The 21523-nt window shown below is 37.0% G+C and overlaps 1 protein-coding gene across 1 annotated transcript in view; it reads left to right on the forward strand.

Annotated features, from left to right (window-relative positions):
* Positions 1-21523, forward strand: part of LOC117879000 (hippocampus abundant transcript-like protein 1) — a 50793-nt gene that overhangs the window by 26617 nt on the left and 2653 nt on the right. Inside the window, exons 3-11 of the mRNA XM_034773815.1 lie at positions 775-837; positions 3168-3295; positions 4439-4553; positions 9539-9757; positions 11330-11443; positions 13672-13743; positions 15199-15311; positions 17137-17234; positions 19656-19813. Coding sequence (XP_034629706.1) covers positions 775-837; positions 3168-3295; positions 4439-4553; positions 9539-9757; positions 11330-11443; positions 13672-13743; positions 15199-15311; positions 17137-17234; positions 19656-19813 — 1080 coding nt within the window. The remainder of the gene's footprint in view (positions 1-774; positions 838-3167; positions 3296-4438; positions 4554-9538; positions 9758-11329; positions 11444-13671; positions 13744-15198; positions 15312-17136; positions 17235-19655; positions 19814-21523) is intronic.

Genomic DNA, 21523 nt, shown 5'->3' on the forward strand with positions numbered 1-21523 from the left:
CAGGCATGTGATTATTAATGTGCTTTAATCAGGGCCTATAACAAAAATCCACTTGGTATGTAAAGAATGATTGGTTTATGCATAAATGTACTAGTAACCTTAGATTCCTCCCCTCCGCCCCCTCCCCCGCCTCCCGAGCAACAGCTTCTATCTGCATAACTGTTAGAGACCCAACAGGCTCTGTACTCATTGCAGTATAGTTGGCTATCTTCTTTTTTTCACTAAGTTACTAACTTTTCAACATCCTTTCAAATAGTGTGTCATCCTGCCAATAAGAATAATTATAATCAAATTAGACTGAAAATGGTGTTCACCTAATATAGCAGTGCTTGGGCCAATTATTTGGGTATAATTGCACTACAGTATTTTGGTCTAACTATACTCGTATACTAGTATGAACCCCTATTTGGACACACTTATTCCAGGATAAGAGTGGCCTTTTCCCCCCGGTGTAGTTTAAATCCCTTCCCATACAACATGAGCTAAATAGAAGAAAAACACTTTTATCCTGGAATAGGTGACTGCTCAAGGATTATATCAGTATAAATATATTGGCATAAATTCATATATTATTTTACACCAATTTACTCCTGTAGACAAGTCCTAAGAGTTCTACTGAGAGTCTGATAAACTTTTAACAAGGCTTGGTGAAGTTGTATTTGTCCCCTTCTTATTGGTGAGAGAGGATTACATTTTTGTCATCATTTTTCTTTTCCCTTTTTTTGTTTCTTAATTCAGACACAACCTAAAATTTGACATGTTCTTTCTCTTTAGGTCTTACATGAAACATTTCCTCAGCATACATTTCTAATGAATGGTCTTATTCAGGGTGTTAAGGTAAGATTCTGAAATAAACTGTTCAACATAATCTTTTTGTGCTTATGAGTTACGAAGATGTCCATGTTTCAGTCACTTTTTTCACTTCATTTTTTATTGTAATGTCTAGAATGCTGTGAATTGAAATAGATGTCTAAACCAGTTTTTTTCCTCATCCGTAAGTATTTTTTATAAGCTTATGCATCAGTTCGAAGGTGTTTGTGTTTGTTTTTAATTAACATTTGAAGCATTTTCTGGAAACTTTTAAACACCTTTATTTTGCAAACAGAGGTGGTATGTTGAACAAGCTTGACAAGAACCATTTTCATAATATTTACAGTTTTAGTATTTATGCCCAATTTTTCAAATTCTGAATTAATAAACAGTGCTAGCATGTGACAGATATTCACATTTCTCCCCCTACTTCTTCCTCTGTCTCAGGTAAACCAGCATATCATATATATATAATTTTTTTTAAAGAAATGTACATAAGAAGAATAGCCATACTGGGTCAGACCAATGGTCCATCTATCCTAGTATTCGGTTTTCTGACAGTGGCCAATGCCAGAGGATTCAGAAGGAATGAAGAGAACAGGGCAATTACTGAGTGATCTTTCCCTTCTTATATACTCCCAGCTTCTGGTAGTCAGAGGTTTAAGGATACCCAAAGCATGGGGTTGAGTCCCTAGTCATCTTGGCTAATAGCCAGGGCACTACCAAATTCATGGTCCATTTTGGTCAATTTCACAGTCATAGGATTTTTAAAATGGTAAATTTCATGATTTCAGATATTTAAATCTGAAATGTCAGTGTTGTAACTGTAGGGGTCCTGACCCAAAAAGAGGCCGTGGGGGGGGGAGGGGGGCGCGGGTTTGCAAGGTTATTGTACAGGGGGGGTGGTACTGTCACCCTTACTTCTGCGCTGCTGCTGGCAGGGGCGCTGCCTTCAGAGCTGGGTAGCCCCCTCCCACACACACACAACCCCTTTTTGGGTTGGGACCCCCAGTTTGAGAAACTCTGGTCTCCCCCCCATAAAATCTGTATAGTATAGTGTAAAAGTACACAAAAGACCAGACTTCACGGTCCATGATGTGTTTTTCATGCCCATGAATTTGGTAGGGCCCTACTAATAGCCATTGTTGGACTTACCTACACCAAGAATTACCATGAATCTAATTCTTGGTGTAGAAGGTGGCTACAGGACTTTCTGTCTCTAGATTTGAGCATGCAATTTTTCGCCTGTTCTTTTAGAAGGCTGAAATGTTTAGTTTTTCCATTTGCAAGACTGACTTCTCACATGCCCATAACTCCATTCCATGTTTTTGAATTGTAGACTTACTAAAGCGTTATCAGAGTGCATTAGGCTTTCCGCCATTAAGATATAATTAATTGAATCATGCTTGGACCTAAAAGCATTGACACTCTACCCTTTGTTTAAAAAAGATCCAGAAAAACACAAAACAATTCACAAAGAAAAAACAATACAAACACAAAACATAATTCTGTTAACATTCTACAGAAAACATCAAGTAGCAAAATACAAATTGGCCATGTTTCAAAAAGTAAACCTACCACTGTCATGTGACATCTCAAAGAAACCAAAAGAGGAAATTAGTCCTATGTGGCTTTTATAGTGAAATTAAACTGTCTTGAATAAGAACTAAATGAAAACTGGTGTTCTTAGTTCCTGTTCTTTCTCTCTACTCCAGGATCTTTTCCCCAAATTAAATAACATTAGAAGAAGAAAATGAACCATTTTAAGTACTGTAGATTTTTTTGTATAACACATCAAGGGTTTATTGATAGTTACAAAGGTGCTAGTCCTGTGTTTGTATATCTGAAGCCTTTGTCAAGTATTTGATGTTTTACCCAATTGTGGATAAAGTGAAGGAATCATAGCTAGAATATCAGTTAGTTTGAAATAGCTGAGGGGTTTAAGCACATAGCAAATAATAAAGGTTGGTACAAAACCAGGGAAAAGGTTGTTTCGTTGCCTAACCAGTTCCAAGCCAGAGAAAAGGAAACCTAGACCAACCTTGTTATAGTGGCACAAAGAATTGAATAATTGAGTTGGGCAGAAAGTTAGTGGAAGAATATAGTTTTATAAGTGTCTGTAGCTGCAATAAGCTTTATTTTTATGTAGGTTTTTAGTTGAAGGTTTATATCCCTGTCTTATAAATTAAATAAAACTTAAAACACTTGATCATTAGCTCTGAAGTTTCCTACAACAGCTATGAATCAAAGCACACATTAAATCAGTTCCATTTAAATTGTAGTTTTAAAGAGAACCTTTTTATGATTCAAAATGCATGTACAAATTACCTTTTCTTTTCTTTTCTTTTCTCTTACAGGGTTTTTTATCCTTTATGAGTGCTCCATTAATAGGTGCTCTATCTGATGTGTGGGGAAGAAAGTCTTTTCTTCTTGTTACAGTTTTCTTCACTTGTGTCCCAATTCCATTAATGAGGATAAGTCCATGGTAAGTGGTACAGCAGGGGGCTGTGGTGAACTCAATTGCAGGCAGATTGGTGTTTGGAAAATAAGGATAATTAGGCAAGAAGAAAATGATTTACTTCTCAAGATGTGATTAAATCATCCTGGCACTTCTTTGTTCATGTTCTAAACATTGATTTTGTGTATAGGGGTGTTAAAGAAGCAATGTTTCCTGTAAACTGATTTAGTGACTGTTTACACACACACACACACACACACACACACACACACACACACACACACACACACACACACACACACACACACACACACACCAGTAATTGCTAAAAATGCTTAGAATGCATTACATAACTGCACTACACAATTTTCAACACTAAGCTCTACTACATTTTTTCTTTCTGAGACTTTTACGGGGATGCACTAATAACCAATATATTTAATATACTTTACAAGCCAAATAAATGTCTTATGGTAGCAATTCTAAATGGGTGAATAATAGAGTGAAGTATAAAATGCAGAAAATTTTTGACGTTTGATTATAAAGCTCTGGCATTTTAACTGTATTGTCTTGTTTTCCCTTTACCTTTGCTCCCCCAAAATACAGCAAATAAAGATATTAAGAGAACTTTCTACACCTGCTGACTGTCTTAGAGCCTGTAATCATGCTCTCGACTTTGAAAGAGTATATAACTTTAGTACATGGGGATTAACTACCACTAACTCACTCCAGAATAACTTGTTTACAGAAAAACTTTTCCACTTTAAAGCAACTGTGGATTGTTAAGTTTTTACAGTTCTACTTCACAACTGAAATTCATCATAGCCTATATTGCTCTTTTCCTTGATTGATAATTTTATGGGAATCATTATCCTTCATTAGAGGTCAGTCAGAAATTGGGAGTTTCTTTTCATAATTCTCTAGAAAAAGAAAATGCTGCTGTTTTCATTAGCTCAATATATTTTGATGTTTGACAGCTTCGTTGGCACTTATTTTACAATATATATTAATCTACAGACCGATTAATGTTATGGATACCTGTATTTTTAATTATATATAAAGTTGTTCTAGACTAAATATTAACAAATATTTTCATGGCATAAACTGTGTGTTTTTTTGTAGTAGAAGATAAATTGGGGGTATTTTCTAATTCTCTTTTTGACTTTTTAGGTGGTACTTTGCTATGATTTCAGTATCTGGAGTCTTTTCTGTTACCTTCTCTGTAATATTTGCGTATGTAGCTGACATAACACAAGAACATGAAAGAAGTACTGCCTATGGACTGGTAAGATGTATATAAAAATTTTAAATTCTCGTACACTAAAGCATTATTAGTAGAGCTGTTTAGGGCACTGATTTCTAACCTGTGGCCCTTGAGGCTCTAAATTCTGGCCCTTGAGGAAGATTGTATCAAGAAGAAAACTTGTGTTTAATTATATGTAGAAAATTTGTTTCTTGATCCATACCTTGTGATGTTAAAATTCAAATATTTGAATCAGCCCTTTTACTATGGGGAGAAGAGTGGTACAGTGGTTAGACTAGCGTAGACTTGGAAGATCTCTGTTCAAGTCCCTGCAACTTCCTCAGTGACTTTGGGCAAGTCAATTAGCCTCTTTGCCCCTTGTGGAAAAGAAGATAATACTCATCTCAACAGGGGTGTTGTGAGGATGAATCTATTAAAGGTTGTGAGGTGCTCAGATACTACAATGTGTAGGGGGTATGTATGTATATGACTTATAGGTAAATAGTCGATAGGAAGCACTGCTTCTCCTAGGAGTATCTCTAAACAATTGTTGTCCCTTCTCTAATGCTCAGCAACTCACCTGCTAGCTGTCTGCTACACTGTGGGGGCAGGAGGAGTGGTAGCTCTGATTTCCATTGGTTGCTTTATCTGCCAGCAGAAATACCTTATGGAAGAGCAGGATCAGAGCTTTATTGGGTTTGCCTGAATCTTAGGGTTGCCTATAAAAGGATGGCTCCTCACATGGTCCTATTGGAACTGGCAACCCAGGAGAGGGGAGAAAGGGAAGATAACCAACAAAGCTTTGTTCTAGACCAGGTTAGATTAGCTCTCTCTAATCTTAACCTTAAACTGCACTAACTTGCAACAAATAGCTTTGGACCCAGCTCTGTGAAATACTGAGGGCGTGATTGGTCTTCTGTGATTTCAAGTGTATTTAGACATACAGACCACCTAGGTACAGCTCATGAAACCAGAACATCTGAATGGAAAGAGTTTTAAGTCTTACACAAAGTTAATGCTTTAAAGGTTAACATTGACTCTGAATTTCTTGGCAATTGTTTTTACTAAGTACAACATTCTTAGAAGGATTTTTACCCTTTAATTACTGACGTGACTGCTCAATCTTAACTTTGCCTTCATGAAGTTATGGGAACTGAACAAAAATAATATAATGCATGAACTTGCTGCGTAAAAGCTATCTAAGCCGTATGTCTGCAGTGAACTTTGCAGGCTAACATAACCATGGGGTATCTCTATTAATTCTGTAAAATAAGTTGATTTTTCTATGTTTCTGTAAACTTAATTCTTACTGTTTGCATCATGCAGTGACATAATTGTCTTTTCTATTTTTAACCTGGACTAACCATGTTTATCCTCTTCCCTGGTGTAAAGGGAGCTTTGGCATCCAAGTGTAGGCTTCCTCTTATGCATTTAGGAAGTGCCTATGCCAAGAATCTTCAGCCTGATCCAGCTTTCAGTAGGCCCAATCCTAGTGGCTTGGATAGGAGCATGACCAATTTCTTCCCCTCCATTTCTTTGTGATGCTGCCAGCATCTTTCATTGAGATTCCTAATAAGTAGCTTGCTCAGGATAACATCATGTGCCACTTGAGCCAATGGGTGAGTTTTGCCTTTTTGGGAAGGAAGGAAAGGTGCTTTGATTCAGTCTCCCTTGTGAAATGAGACTGCTTATTTTGGAGTTGGACAAGAGTGTAGATTAAGAGCTTAATGACATTACACTGCTACAGCTGCAGTCAATGGATGGACTCAAGCCAAATCTCCTTTGTTTATTTAAAAAAAAAAAAAGAGAGAGAGAGAGTGCTGACCAGGTGATCTTTCTGAAGGTCCTCGAATTCTGGAACTTGCTCCTGCCTTGGTCTTAAATAGTCTGAATTTGATTACTTTCTTAGAATGCTGTAAAAGCCACTTGTTTGAGGTTTTGTTGAAGGATGGGTGGCTCTTCTAGAGTTTTTCCATTTTTGTCTGCTGAGGTAAATTATTGCTTCTGTTTGATTTAGTGTTGCTGTCTGGAAAAGCCACAGATTTATCAGGAATGTTCTAGTAATTTCAGCTATTAGCAGAACCTTAAGGATTAAATGAAGAAAATTCCCCTGCCCTCCTCTTATTTGTTCAGGGAAAAACTGTGCATGTATTTTAATTAAAAAAAAAAAAAAAAATAAAATATAAAAAAAAATTAGTAATGGAGGTGGTGTGTAGGGTAAGTTCAGAGTCTTTTTTGACTAATTGAACGGGCATGGAATTCAAGAGTATAAGTAGCCACAGAAATGCTGCTACCATAAATTGCATAATTCCCACCCCCCAATCAATTAGCTGCTTTGAGCTATTGAGTCCGTTTTTGGAGGCAACATTGGCCTTTCTCCCAGACAATGCTAGTATGATGATCAGTTAAAAGAAATCCACATTCATGTGGTGCAGCACCTTGTAACATGTCTGTCTGTGTTTGTGACCTAATGGAATGGTCTGACTGGGAAACTTCCGTTGCAGCTTATTTTGGGGGATAAAATATGTTTCCTTAATCTTTTTAAATGAATCATTTTCCTATTCTCTTCCTTTTAAAAGGGAACCTCTTCTGAGGCATATCATCAAACAATCACTCTCTTGTCTGGCTAACAGTGTGTAACTCTTTCAATTTAAAAAAAAAAAAGTGAACATTAGCTGCTGCTTAATTCTTTGGCAAGAGTAACTCATTGGAGCAGAGATGTACAGGTGCTAAGCACCTATTTCCTGTTACTTTATTAATGCATTGGCATTAGGAAATCCTTGAATAATAATAGTATACTTCTGCTTCTGAAAAACAGTAACTTCCTTAAAAATGTCACAAGGTATCTTCTCAGTACTTTGGCATATAGTTCGAAGAAAGTAGGAATCATAGCAAAAGAAGTTCTGTTCAGTAGTTTGGACATTAGGTCAGAGTGAATGGCTTGAGCAGGAAATTCAACTGTATAGATGAATTGTGTTGTTTTACTGAATTGAATGCAAACAGTTGGAGCTTGATATATTTGGCAGGTAGACACCTCTTTCAGTAATTTGCATCTCTGCATCATGATATATGCTCTTAAAGATGGGTTTAGGTCGTGTAGCTGTTGGCCAAAAGTGTTGTTGTCATCTTTCTCAAATAACAAGAACCTCTTCTAGTACTTCATTTGCAATAGCCTTTTCTGGTCAGCTAGAATTTGAACTATTGCAGCTACTTTGTACCAGTTGAATCTGAGTGGAGAAAATTTGTCTGATTTCCTTCAAAGCTACCAATGTAGGTAGATACTTGCATAGCTCAAGATTGGAGGTGTGTAGTAATGGGCCTTCAAACTTAATCATTTCTCCCTTCATCCCTACACTAAAAGAATCTGTTTCAAGGTTAATATTAGTTCAGGACTCTAGTCCCTGGCATGTTGTACCATATTCTCTTACTTTTCAGCTGTTAAAAGATCAGCTAGAAAGACCAAACGGGAAGTCCCAGGAATAAAAATGCTCAAGTGTCCACCTGGCAGTGAAGGGAAGAGGAGACTTAGCTGTAAAGTCAGCACAGATGTAGTGAAAGAAAGAAAATAATAGATTAGAAAGTTGATGTGTCTTTCCTGATTAATAAAATGAGCCATAGTTGAAAAGGACTACTACTATTAAATTGTGCAAATATATGTGATTATAGCTATAAGTCAGGGATCATTTCCCTTTCTTAGGTCTTCAAAAAAACAAAATAAAATAAAACCCTCTTAGAATTCCTCAATACAAATTTCTAGAAAGGAATAGAATCTAAGATGAGATAAATTGTTCCAGTAAGGATCATGCCTTTTTCTAATCAATCTTATTACTGTACATAAGTGTGGTAAGTTCTGTTTTTTATGGTTCTGTGGCCTCAGAATATGTAAAATTAAGTTTCTGGCCCTCATGGTTATAACTGTAACAATTCTAAACATAACGACTATGCATTGTCTTCCTGAGTGCCCAGCTCTCAAAACTTCCAGCTCTTCATCTTCCCCCTCCACCAGCTTCTACAGTTATGTTAAATTCAGTTATACAATGCCTCATTTTCAGTATGTTCCAGGATTTGTATTAACACAACAGAAGGTATTGGTTGTATTCATTTTCATATTTTATTGAAGGAAAACTTCAATTTTTGAGCGTTCTTGTGCCTGCCAAAGAACTACCAGTTTGCCACAGAAATAAAGGGGTTTTGCTGTGGGTTCAGCTTGCCACAGAGTAAGCAGCATGGTGTTAAATACCGTAACTGGTAACTTTTAATCAGGAAAAATCCCTTAATTGGCATAAGAAAAACACTACTTTTACTGTAAACATACTGTAAGCCTAAAATCATGAACTTCGTTAATTTAGGATTTGAATCAGATATATACACTACTGTATTTATAAGTTAGGATGTGTCTGCACTAGAGAAATTGGTACCAATCTTTTAGCACTGGTGCATCTGCACCATTAAGTGCTATCAGCCATGAACAGATTTTCATAAAACGATGAAAGTACCTGAGCCCTGTTTGTACTAGTGCTTACAGTGATGCACTTGTAGTCCTGCTGCACAAAGCGCACAAGTTTTGAGTGTAGACAAAGCCTTGCAAAACACATTCTGATATCACAATTATCCCAAAATGTGGGTGCTTGATTTCAAAAAGTTTAAAGCCGCTTAAATTGTGCATATTGACTAGGGCTGGTGAATTTTTTTCCATTGGGAAATTGGGTTTTCAATTAAATTAGAACTTTTGTGTAAAGTGTCTACCTTCCTTGAAAACTTTTGATTTTTTTTTTCCCCATTGGAAAACTGAATTTTTGGATGAAAATCAAAGTTTTTCAACTAGAAACTTTCCAGGTTTTGGTTGTAGAAAATGGAGATTTTCATTCTTTTTTTTTTTTTTTTTTTCCCTACCCATTTTCTGGCCAGCTGTATTTTTTTTTTTTTTAAATGAAGTACCTGTATTTTAAAAACCATTTAAAATTCCTTTATTAATCTGAATTGTATGCTGTAGTAATGAAACCAATTTAACTTGTTTTTATGCTTAGGTTTCTGCCACCTTTGCAGCAAGTTTGGTAACTAGTCCTGCCATTGGAGCATACCTGTCTGCCAGCAAAGGAGATAACCTTGTAGTACTAGTGGCCACAGTGGTGGCTGTCCTGGATATCTGTTTCATCCTATTAGCTGTACCAGAATCTCTACCTGAAAAAATGAGACCTGCTTCATGGGGAGCCCCTATATCCTGGGAACAAGCAGATCCCTTTGCAGTAAGATATACATTTTTATAAATATTTGGCTGAGCCACTACAAACATTGAATCTATCTCCCCTTGTAAGTATTCTCACACTTGCTTCTTATCAAACTGTCTGTACTAAGCTATCTTAATTATCACTTCAAAAGTTCTTTTTTCCTCTTACTTAATTGGCCTCTCAGAGTTGATAAGACAACTCCCACCTGTTCATGCTCTCTGTATGTCTGTATATATAAATCCTCAATATATGTTTCACTCTATATGCGTCCGAAGAAGTGGGTTGTAGCCCACAAAAGCTTATGCTCTAATAAATTTGTTAGTCTCTAAGGTGCCACAAGTACTCCTGTTCTTTATTTTAATAGTTATTACATCTTTTTAATCAACAGGAATAATTTAATTTTATTGGTAAATTAGTCATTAAACTAATATACATTAATCTGCAAAAGAGGTGTAAACTATAATGAAAATAATCATGTTGGATATTCATGCATTTGGAAGCTGTTACATATACTGGTAGTATGGTGGAGGTCTGGAGGCAGAAAATCTTAAGGAAACACTCCACCCTCTGGACTCATTTAACACATTGTTGTGGAAAGGAAAGTGTTTGATTTCTTATGTTGCTGTGTACTCACTTTAAAAAATAAATTGACGTAAGCTTTTTACATTACTTGTATGCTTTTTGCTTTCATAAGGGTGCTGACCTATCGGTGAATTCATACACTGATGTTTTAGAAAGTGAATTATTCTTAATGAAATCACCCTGCTGGGAGTTGCTCTAAAGAAACTGCATTATAAATGTTGGGAGATGAGTGATATGCTTGGAAAAACTGCAGCAAGGGGACTTGATTTCCACAATTTATTAATAGTTTTTCAAAATATGATACAGTATTAGAAATGAGCAAGTATAAGAAATATACAAGAAATAAGAATACTTTTGTGCTATGGCAAGCTGAACCTACAGAATAGTAGTAGGATCTGTGCTGATCACTAGCAGTAGTCCCAGTAGAATAGGGTTCATGTGGTAAATGCTTAAACTTTGAGTAATTCATAAAGCCAGTAATAATGTGTATGTAGGTTTAACTAGTTTTAAGGTTTGATAGTCTCACTCTCCGTGTCGAAAATTAATGGGCAGCATGGATGGATAAGACACAAAATTTATATTAGGCTGTATGTAAAGCTAATAATGGAAATATTTTCATATTTTAATTTAAGGAAAATCTTTTTAGTTTACATTAACTGTTTCCTTGCCGGTCCCTTCCGCAGCCATTGCAATATTATACTAGTGCAGGAGGATAAAGTGACTTTAACTAGCCTGTTTTTGTTGTCCATGGTGAATAAAGTGTAAAGTAAGCAAACAAATAATGAGAATCAAGTTAAAATTCTTTCGTGAGATGTTAGACAAGTAAGGAAACTTGCTTTTAAATAACTTTTACTGTAATAGTGACCCCTTTAACTGTTCCATAGAATTTCATTCACTTGGGATTAGTAATGGAAAATTTAATGGAACTGTTGTTTTTATCCCTTTTTATAAGGAGCTTTCACAGTAGTTCAGTTTGACTCATGTTTCCTTCTCTTCTCTTTGTAATAGTCCTTGAAGAAAGTTGGGAAAGATTCTACAGTCCTCCTGATCTGTATCACAGTATTTCTGTCCTACCTGCCTGAGGCTGGCCAGTATTCTAGCTTTTTTCTCTATTTGCGACAGGTGAGTAACTGTTGATCACTGAAGAATGCATGTCATGTTTTCAGAGTCTGTCAAGCTACACTTCAATCAGGATTGCCAGAGTTCTATTTCTAGATTTATATTCCATTTGGGGAACTATGTCTTTATGAAACCATTGTACTTTGTATACAACAATTACAAGGTTTCCTTGAGGGAAAGTATTCTTGCTATTATTGTAAAACTATTGCTAAAACTTTTTGTAGGTTTTAATGATCTAAAGACTTTTTTCTAAACTTCTCAAGTGCATGGCTTAATTCTGAAGTAGTGCTGGAAAGGTCTTACTGAAGTCTAGTTTTAATTTAATATTGAACCAATGCTTACTGTATTTGTTTCTAGAATAGCACTGTTTTTAATGAAAACAAGCTAAATTTGTGCTAGAATTGCTCCTCCTTTGTTGCTTTTCCCCTCCTCTTTGAGTAATAAAAGATCCTATTCTTAAAGTGCATTTATGTTCCTAGTGTTGTGCATAGCTGCTTGGGGATGGCTGAATATTCTAGCCTGCCTCTCAGTAGAAGTTTACTTTTCAGTAGAGAAACAGCAAAAACAGCAGGTTGGTGTACTCGCTTCATGAACTGTCATGGTCTCTGTCTTCGTCAGCAAACAAAGATGGTGCAAAAGCTGCCTAGAGATTTGGAAGAAAAAAAATCGAATCTTTCCAAAGGTTTATTATAAAATATCAAAAGGAATATGCATTTGAACTGTCACAAATAGGAAATATGGATGAAACACCAATGATATTCGATCTCCCGAGCAACAGAATGGTAACTGGTGTTGGTGAAAAAACAGTTTTAATTAAAACCACTGGCCATGAAAAAATCCACTTTACGGTGAATTTATCATGTTTGGCAAATGGATCAAAGCTCCCTCCTGTTGTTGTTTTTAAAATAAAAAGCTTCCGTAAAAACATGAAATTTCCTGCTGGTGTCATCGTACGTGCACACGAAAAGGGATGGATGGATGAAAGTGGGACTATTGAATGGCTGGAAAAAGTGTGGCATAAGAGACCAGGAGCACTTTTCAAGAAACCTGCTATGCTCATTTGAGACCTGTTCAGGTCACTCAAGATGGATGAGGTGAAAAATGTGGCCAAAAATATGAAAACTGCTTTGGCTGTAATACCTGGAGGCTTAACTTCAGTTCTACAACCACTTGGTGTCTGCCTGAACAAACCCTTTAAAGACAGGCTACGCAAAATGTGATCTGTATGGATGTGCTCAGGCATGGTGAAGTTGACAAAAGGCGGGAATCTTATGAAGCCCGCAATCAATCTGGTCGCCCAGTAGATTGAGGACGCGTGGGTGTCCATTCTCTCGGAAATGGTAGAAAAATCATTTAGGAAATGCTGTATCAGCAATGCACTCGACGAGTCAGAATATGGTGCCATATTTGATGACACAACAGAGGCTGATGATGAGACGGAATCTGACTCTGAAGACGACACTCCTGACATCTACGATGACAATGCAGGTGCAGCTGTGACTGAAGCTGAGTTTAATGAACTGTTTGGTGAATCAGAGACTGATTCAGACTTTGAAGGATTTTAAGACTTTTTAAAGTCTCATATTGTTCTAAGTTACTTGTTTTAAATATCCATTTACTGATTTTAAATATTGACGGTAATTTTGAAGGTGAATACATATTTGTTATAACAGGTTTTTTGTTAGATTACATAAAAGTTTTGCTAGAATTATTTTAGAGTGTTTCTCGTGATGCCAGCTTTTAAAATATAGCAGGGGTCGGCAAACTTTGGCTCCTGGCCTGTCAGGGTAAGCTGCTGGCGGGTCGGGACGTTTTGTTTACTTGGAGCATCTGCAGGCACTTCCCGCAGCTCCTATTGGCTGGGAACGGCAAACCGTGGACACTGGGAGCTGAGGGGCTCCATGCCTGCAGATGCTCCAAGTAAACAAAATGTCCTGACCCACCAGTGGCTTACCCTGACGGGCTGGGAGCCAAAGTTTTCCAACCCCTGAAATATAGGGTCGGCTTATGAAAGGGTCATACAGTTTTTGCTATTTTTACCTAACCGTCTTGGGGGGTCAGCTTACAAACAAACGGGCTAATGAACGAGTATATACGGTAGTTCTTACTGAAGTAGTTGTGTTCCAATGTTTATAAATGCCATCTTTATATGGAACCGCTTTAACTAATTATCTGTAACTAGCATTTGTTTTACTATATTATATTTATAAATTAATATTCTCTTCTTTCAGATTATAGGTTTTGGTCCTGCTACCATAGCAGCATTCATAGCTGTGGTAGGAATTCTGTCTATAATAGCTCAGGTAAGTGTTATCCTAATAGCTTTTTTAGAAATTCTGTTGACCCTATGGATATACAAAGAAGAAAAATTAAGGGATTTCAGTGTGCATATATAATCACTGTTAAAGTTGTGATAATGAAATTCCTCTACAAATTAAATGAATCCAGCCTAATACAGTACATTTCTTGAACATATTTCCCCAAAGTTGTAGGAGTATAACCAATCAGATGAATGTTACTGATGTGTCATTTTTGACATGTTGCAATTATGTATAGGTAAGCTCCTTTCTACCTTTTAAAGCCTCAGAATAGATTTTGTTCAGTAAAGGAACATTTGTTCATTCAGATTCCTCCTGAGAGATTGCCTCTCTCCATGACCTCCGGTAACGACTGTGTGCCTTAGGAGCAATGGACCTGAGTTTCAGAAGTGTGAGATGTGCAAGCTCATTAAAATGGGATTCTTTCAACAGCTGGACCAAGATTTTGGCCCTTATTTCAGCAAGAGATTAAAATGGCAACTAACTTAACTGCTTTCAAAACACAATACAAAACTTATTTCTTGACTGCTTTCCCACAATTTAACCAAAAAAATAATGAGGGAATATAGAAATGGATTCCTTTAACTTTTATATTTGTAAAATACACATCAGCTCAATATAAATGGGTAAATTTAGCCCGTTAAAATGTTGAGCTCCATCAGGAAGTACCTGTCTCCTGGTTTGGATTAGTGGGCTTCCCTTCCCACAGGGACCACCACTGGGCCTTCACTGGCTGTGGCCTCTGAGGCTCCTGTGCCCCCACAGTTGACTCCTGCTCCATAGGGTGCCCCTCACAGTGGAAGTGAGGAAGAGAGTGTGTGGAACTGAGGTAGGACAGGAGAAGGCACAGAGTGAAATGCAGTCCTTCCTGCTGCATACAGGAGAAAAAATGGGATTTAACATTGGATTTCAGTGAACAAAGCAGCCATCTTTGATTCTTGAAAACCATCTAGAAATAAGCATCTGCTCTAAGGTCAACTTGTTCTCAAATTTCCTGGGATGGCTGACTAATCCTTTTGTGAGACTTACTAAAACTGAACTCTAATTTGAGGAAATGACAGGAAAAACCTCTGTGTGCTAGATATCTGTGTATTCCAGAAAACCAAAGAATCACTGTTCTGTGTTCAATACTTAACATTTTAAATTTTGTAATAAACTCAGTTAATAACACGAAGGGAAATTTCTACCTTTTTTGAAAAGGTATTTAAAAATGTTTCTGGTTATGCTTTTAGTAATAGCTATGCATCAAATTGTGGATCAAATCAGGTGTCTGTTTAGGTTATTAAATACAAAAATGTCATAACAGTCAGAGTTCAGTTAATTGAATGTAAACAGCAATAGTGGAGCTTCTCTTGGATTGTTTCCTGTAAAAGTGGAAGCTGTATTAAAGGTGTCAAGTTTAAAATGCTTCTCGCTGAGTTGATTCCTTATTTTTTACAGACCGTGTTCCTCAGTATCCTGATGAGGTCAATAGGGAACAAGAATACAGTCCTCCTTGGCCTTGGCTTCCAAATGCTCCAGCTGACCTGGTATGGTTTTGGATCTCAACCTTGGTAAGCACATGTCTCCTGAGCTGCACAAATTTCATGGGGCTTTAAAGTATTTTTTTCCAAAATCTCCCACTACTTTGAACATTAACATCATTTTCTTTCAGAACATGATACATTTGTCCTTCAAGTACATTGATTAGTTGTATAACTTGACTCCTAATTTTTAAGTTGCACTTGGCTTTTTCCTAGAGTTATGGCTTTAGTGTGCTTTAAAGCACCTTTTTTTTCCTGAGGCTAGCTGTATTGCTTAACAGTTAAGACCAAAGCAAATGCATCTAAAAAAACGCAAAAAAAAAAAGTTTTTTTGGTGATCATATTTTATATTTATTCTGAAATTAATCTTTAGAGTAGCTTTCATAATCTGTGTCTCTCCAAAGCAAGCAACAAGAGATAACAGATGACTAGTCTAATAGGCAATCACTGCACTTATTCCTTTAAGTGTTGTTTCAGATGCTTGTAGCAACTAACCATGTACAGCAAGGACTTGAATTTATTAATCCTTTTGATTATTAATTTGCCTCTTACTGTTCCACAAACATCCAGGATGTGCTAGTCATCCTAATAGTTAATTTTCTTACCATATCAGCCCATTTAAGGTGTTCTTATAATTTAGTCCTTCAATTCCTGTTAACAGTTTTGGATGTTTGCAGATGTGGGCTGCCAGCTTAATCTCTGTCCATCTTTCCCTTTTATAGACAGTATTGAACGTTTTTGGCGTATTATTTCAGGAAAAGTTTGGTCTGTTTTACTTTGATAAACTTGCTGTTGAAGTTGGATACCAGCAAGACTGTTCAGTCTGGATTGCTCAACTAATCTGTTTCAGCACTCAAACTTACTATGGAGCACCGGCTGCTTGCTATTCTCATTAGGTTGCTTTTGTCTACCAGTTATTGGCCGTCTCCTACCATGTCAGATGCATGCAGTGACAGAGCTTTTTTTTTAAAAAGCTTTAGGTGCTGCATAGAGCCCCTTCATAACTTATTTCCAAACAGCTCTACTAGTGAGGGCCACTGAGACAAAAGCTCTTTCCTTTTTAGAGTACCAACCCCTTCTATGCTATAGTGAAGAATGCCTCACAGACTTTTTCACCATAGTTCTTCGTAGCAAATGAGATGAACTAGAGAGCAGCTTTACCTAGAATAGTAGCAGCTAAACAGAGATTTTAGGCTCTGAACAAAAAACATGGGGTGAATTCTGGAACTGGATTTGATGGTGAAGTAGAAGAACAGGAAGACAAGCCGTTCAAAAGCCACACTAGAAAATGCATATTCCCCTATTAATATGTGCTCTGCCCTGTATAGTGAATATTATCTCAGACCCTATTCAGTTAACTTGTGGGATATTAAATAAAATCAATCAGGATGGGATTTAATAAAACCTAGCTATTTCGAAGGATCCTGGCAGAACCTGGCATGTACCTATCCATGCAGTAGACTTACTGAAATTGCTCCTTGGTGTGACGTTTTCTAACCGAGGACAAGGCAGCATCAATAATATTGTGCTCACCTCATCTTAGCTTGGGTTGAATCAAATCAATTAATTTCAATGAGCTCAGTGTAACTCAGAAAAACATAAATAGGAATGGTTCTGAGGTTGTTTGACAAATTGTAAGAGAAGAAAATAACTAAATTGTAAATGCGTAGCCATTACAAAAATTACATCTTTGGATACTTAATGGTGAATGGTTTAGTGACCGTTTTAAGAACAGACCCTAATTGAGGAACCTGAAAATGTTTGTTGTATTCTTGCTTATTTGGGGAAATCCTTTGGTACCTAAAAGTATTGCTGCTTTATATTTTGAACAAAATATGTATTTCAATCAACACAGGATGATGTGGGCAGCAGGAGCTGTAGCAGCCATGTCAAGTATTACGTTTCCAGCAATCAGTGCTTTGGTTTCACGAAATGCAGAGCCAGATCAACAAGGTAAGTTCAATAAATTCATCTTGGTGCTCCTGAAAAATTATCTTCCTTGGACCAATTTTCTTTCTTAAAAACCATAATACCTATCTAGCTGTGCTCTTCAAATAAGATGACAAAGGAGGTAATTAGTTTTTGTCAGTAGGAATGAAAGTTTGTCTCTGGGTATTGTGGAGAGACATGGATGCACATCAGGCATACTTGCCTTTCATTATTTCCTGAAAAGCATTGCTCTCATCAGTGCAGTCATCTCTTTACATAATTGCCTTTAAAGACGCTAGAAAATAAAAGTAAGTTGCTAGAGTAACTTTCATGGTTTTTCTTCTCCACTTGTTTTTAAAAGCATTCTATGACTCTGAACAACCAGCACTAGTGTAGCAGTGCCATCTTTCTCTTAACAGCTGAGTCCCCATTTTCCTCTTGTCTGATTTATTACCTTATATACATAAGAAACATTTTCTTTTTGTTCCTTGCCAGGGAAAGAGGTGGCCCAATTTGCTCTAAGCTTCTTTCAAAACTATAAAAGAAAAACTTCATAACCTCTCTCTCTAGGGAAGCAGGAGTAATGAAGACATGGTAGAAAGGGTGGGTTGTGTGCATGCATGTTTTATTCCAAAGTTGGAGAAAGAGGTAAAACCTACACTTACTTTAAAGTGAAAAAGTCAGCAGTTAATACTGGTAAAATATGAGCTACATTCTATAGTGCCATGGTGCTTTAAAGGCAAATGTAACAATCAAATCCCTGCCCTGATGGGTTTACAGTCTAAAGTTAGAACAAACAAATGAGGACCGCAAGATAGAATGGGCAAGACAGAAAGTAAAGAGAGGATACAGCCTAGGAGGCAGTCTTCTGTTGGGAAAGGTGGTATTTGTACATGTTTGATGGTAGTTTTCTGTAAGCTTAACCCAGTTTACTGGGATTACATTCTAAAAGTGAACTAAGGGTATGTCGGCGGGTAGTGATGGATCTACCAGGGGAGTGTAGACGCAATAAAATCGATCCCTGATAGCTCTGCTGTCGACTCCGGAACTCCATTGCGGCAAGAGGCGGAAGCGGAGTCGACGGGGGAGCGGCAGCGGTCAACTCACCGCTGTCCTCACGGCCAGGTAAATTGACCTAAAATATGCTGACTTCAGCTATGCTATTCACGTAGTTGAAATTGCATATCTTAGGTCAACACCCCCTCCCCATCCCCCTAAAAGTAGCAGGGAAGAAGTCTGGAGGGTGACCAGACAGCAAGTGTGAAAAATCAGGATGGGGGTGGGGGTAATAGGAGCCTATATAAGAAAAAGATCCAAAAATCGGGACTCTCCCTATAAAATCGGAACATCTGGTTACCTTAGAGTTCCGTGGAAGTTAGGGGAAAGTACAGCTGTGCACTGTTCATTCAAAGCCACCTAGAAAGCTGTACATGAAAGGATTTATAGAATTCCAGAGTGAAGTTATGCCATCTAGTGGAGAGGAAACAGCCATTGTAATTACACATAGCTCTCCCAAAACTGAACAGAAATTAAACAAAACTAAGTGACTTTCACTCACTAAAGCCGAAAGGATTCTTCCTTACTTTCGTTTTGTTCCAGCGACTCATGGGAATCACACTTTCCCTAATTTTATACTACCTGTGTCAGTAAAAATGGTCTCCATGTAATTTAAAAATAGCTCACACCAATCTGAAGATCTGTTTTGTTCATGTCTGTCTCTTTAGTTTGTAAGCTTGTCAAGATAGAGTGGCTTCTTTTGTCTTATACAGCATCACCTTGTACACAGGCAGTGCTTAATAATGGCACTTGTTAAAGTAATAATACATAAGTTAGCATCCGTCAGAAACTGCTACAATGTGGACAAACCTTTATTTATTCAGTACTTTGAACTTCAGCTACCCCTGAGTTGGAGCAAAAATAAGATTTATCTGAGGAGGATCAGACAAGAGCAGGATGTTACTGATGGAGAACAAAATGTTAGTCCATAGCTTGACAGGGAGTATTTTGAGGTAGAAATTTACTTTTGTTTATAACCAAGGCTAACTATCTTTTAGCTTAGGCAAATATCATCTTAAGCCTCTCTTGTTCAGTATAAGTATGGAGAGAAGTTGAGTTAGGGAGAGCATGGAGGTTGAGCTCACCCATTATAGCTGGGAAATTTTGATAACTTCTAATTCAGACCCATCAGTTTCAAAATTGAAAATGTTGCTAGCAGCACATTAATATATTGAGCAAACTGTGCCCATGTGGAAGCTAACTAAAATCCAGCTAACCTTCCTTGAAGGCATTTATTAAAACCCTCTCATGTGGAAGGTAAGGTTAATCTATTACATGATAGAATTAAACAGTAATTAGAGAAGTTTTGGGCTCTTGTACCATACATAAAATAAGGGATGGCTAATGAAAAGGCTGCCTTCTTCATTACCGTTACTTTTCCTTTCACAGGTGTTGTCCAGGGAATAATAACTGGAATCAGAGGTCTGTGTAACGGCCTTGGACCAGCTCTCTATGGCTTTATATTCTTTCTCTTCCATGTGGAGCTCAATGAATTGGCACCTGTCCAGAGTTCTGATAAGAACACCATGCAGGATCCTAGTGATGAGGTAAATCCATGGCCACCTTCCATTGCTTTTCAGTCACAAATATCAAATTTGCATGACTAAAATGTCTTTATCTTGAACTCCTGGTATTTGTTCCTATGCTTTAAAGTGTCTCGTATGTAATTAAGAATAAAACTAAAGAGAGAAGTAAATAACAGATGTTAGAGCCAAAGCAATAGCTTCGGTTTTTAGCTACTATAGTGGCGTTAATAAACTTCTTTTGACATAAGAATAAACTTTGTGTGCAGCTATGATTTTCAATGCAATAATATGTCTGATTTATTGTTGGGGAGGTTAAAAGAATTCAATTTATTTAATTACAGCCAGTTTCCTCATGAACATGATAGTACAGGTCTGATTATGCAAATATGAAAAGGCTTTGGCATATAGTTTTTATAGTGATCATAACAAGAGAAGCATACTCTACACAACCATTTTTAAATGTAGACATTCTAGAAAAAATATGCTTCAATAGACTTGCACCTTCTCTTTGACATTTTGCATGAATACCTTGTGACCCCTTTTTGATTCCCTCCAGTAATACTAAGTAGTTGCTTTTGAAATGCCTTTGCTGTCTTTCCCCTTGTCCATCTTGTAAAATTTAAGCTTTTTGTTCTTGCCTATGTCCCAGCCTACCTCATCTTTTTATTGCCCCTTCGCTCTTTTATCAAAGCTTTGTTTAGCTTGTCTTTTACTGCTCTCTTGGCTGTCTATGCTATCTTTTACCCTGACCCATTCAGCCCTCACTCTTGCCTGAAAATCCTGTTTTTCCAAGAGGCCTAATGATCTCTGTGCACTTGAAATCAAATATTTAACAGTAGATGGATGTATTAAGTTCTTACATTAGTAAGAATTAATTTCGTTTATAGAAGATTCCACATTCCATTCACTAATGTATGATACATAAAACTAAGCTACACTTGCCAGAATAAATTTTAAAAGTGCACTTTGTTGTAGAATTTTCAATATTTTAAAATCATGTTTGCCTCCAATCATTAGTGATGATGAGCAAGGTTCTAGTTAAGAGGAGCTTCTTTCATTCTGAAGATTTCACTAAGCAGAATATAATTTTAGGATCCTGTCTGTGTGCCACTGGTCTCAGTGACCATTTCCTCTCATTGTACTGAGAAACCTGTAACATTTTTCTATGTGTAAAAAGGATTTTATGTCGTGTCTAATTCCAGTAAAAAGTTGCCTTTTTAGTAACAATCAAAAAGATTTGTGGTTGCTTTCTCTACTGGGACCCAAATATACTGTCATTCTGTGACAAATTTGGTTTTCCAATATCATTTGTGTTTTTTCCATCCAAGACAGAATTGCTCTTGTGTTAAAATACTGTCTTCCCAGTGCTTAAACTTTTCTTTACCATCTGTATGTGTGTGGTATGATGCTTATTAATCCTAGAAGTTAAGAATTCCTTTCCAGGGAAGTCAGCTGAAGCCTGTGAACAGTCTTATTGTGTAAATGTAAGCTTCTCCTTAAAATATATCTACAACTCTTTGGAGGCCTTGGAAACTTGCAAAGATGATGCCAGTCTGAGAGAACCCACTGAAACTTGGTTGACAGCAGTGGTTCTTAGCCTCCCACTTTACAGATAAAGAATAGAAAGAAGATAATTTGGATCAACATATCCCCACAGTAGTGAACTTGTCTTCAGTTTGCACTGCTGATAGGGTTAATCATGGCAAAAATGTGTGCCTGCTATTCAAATTC

This window comes from Trachemys scripta, chromosome 6 (assembly GCF_013100865.1).
Source record: "Trachemys scripta elegans isolate TJP31775 chromosome 6, CAS_Tse_1.0, whole genome shotgun sequence".
Taxonomy (NCBI): Eukaryota; Metazoa; Chordata; order Testudines; family Emydidae; genus Trachemys; species Trachemys scripta.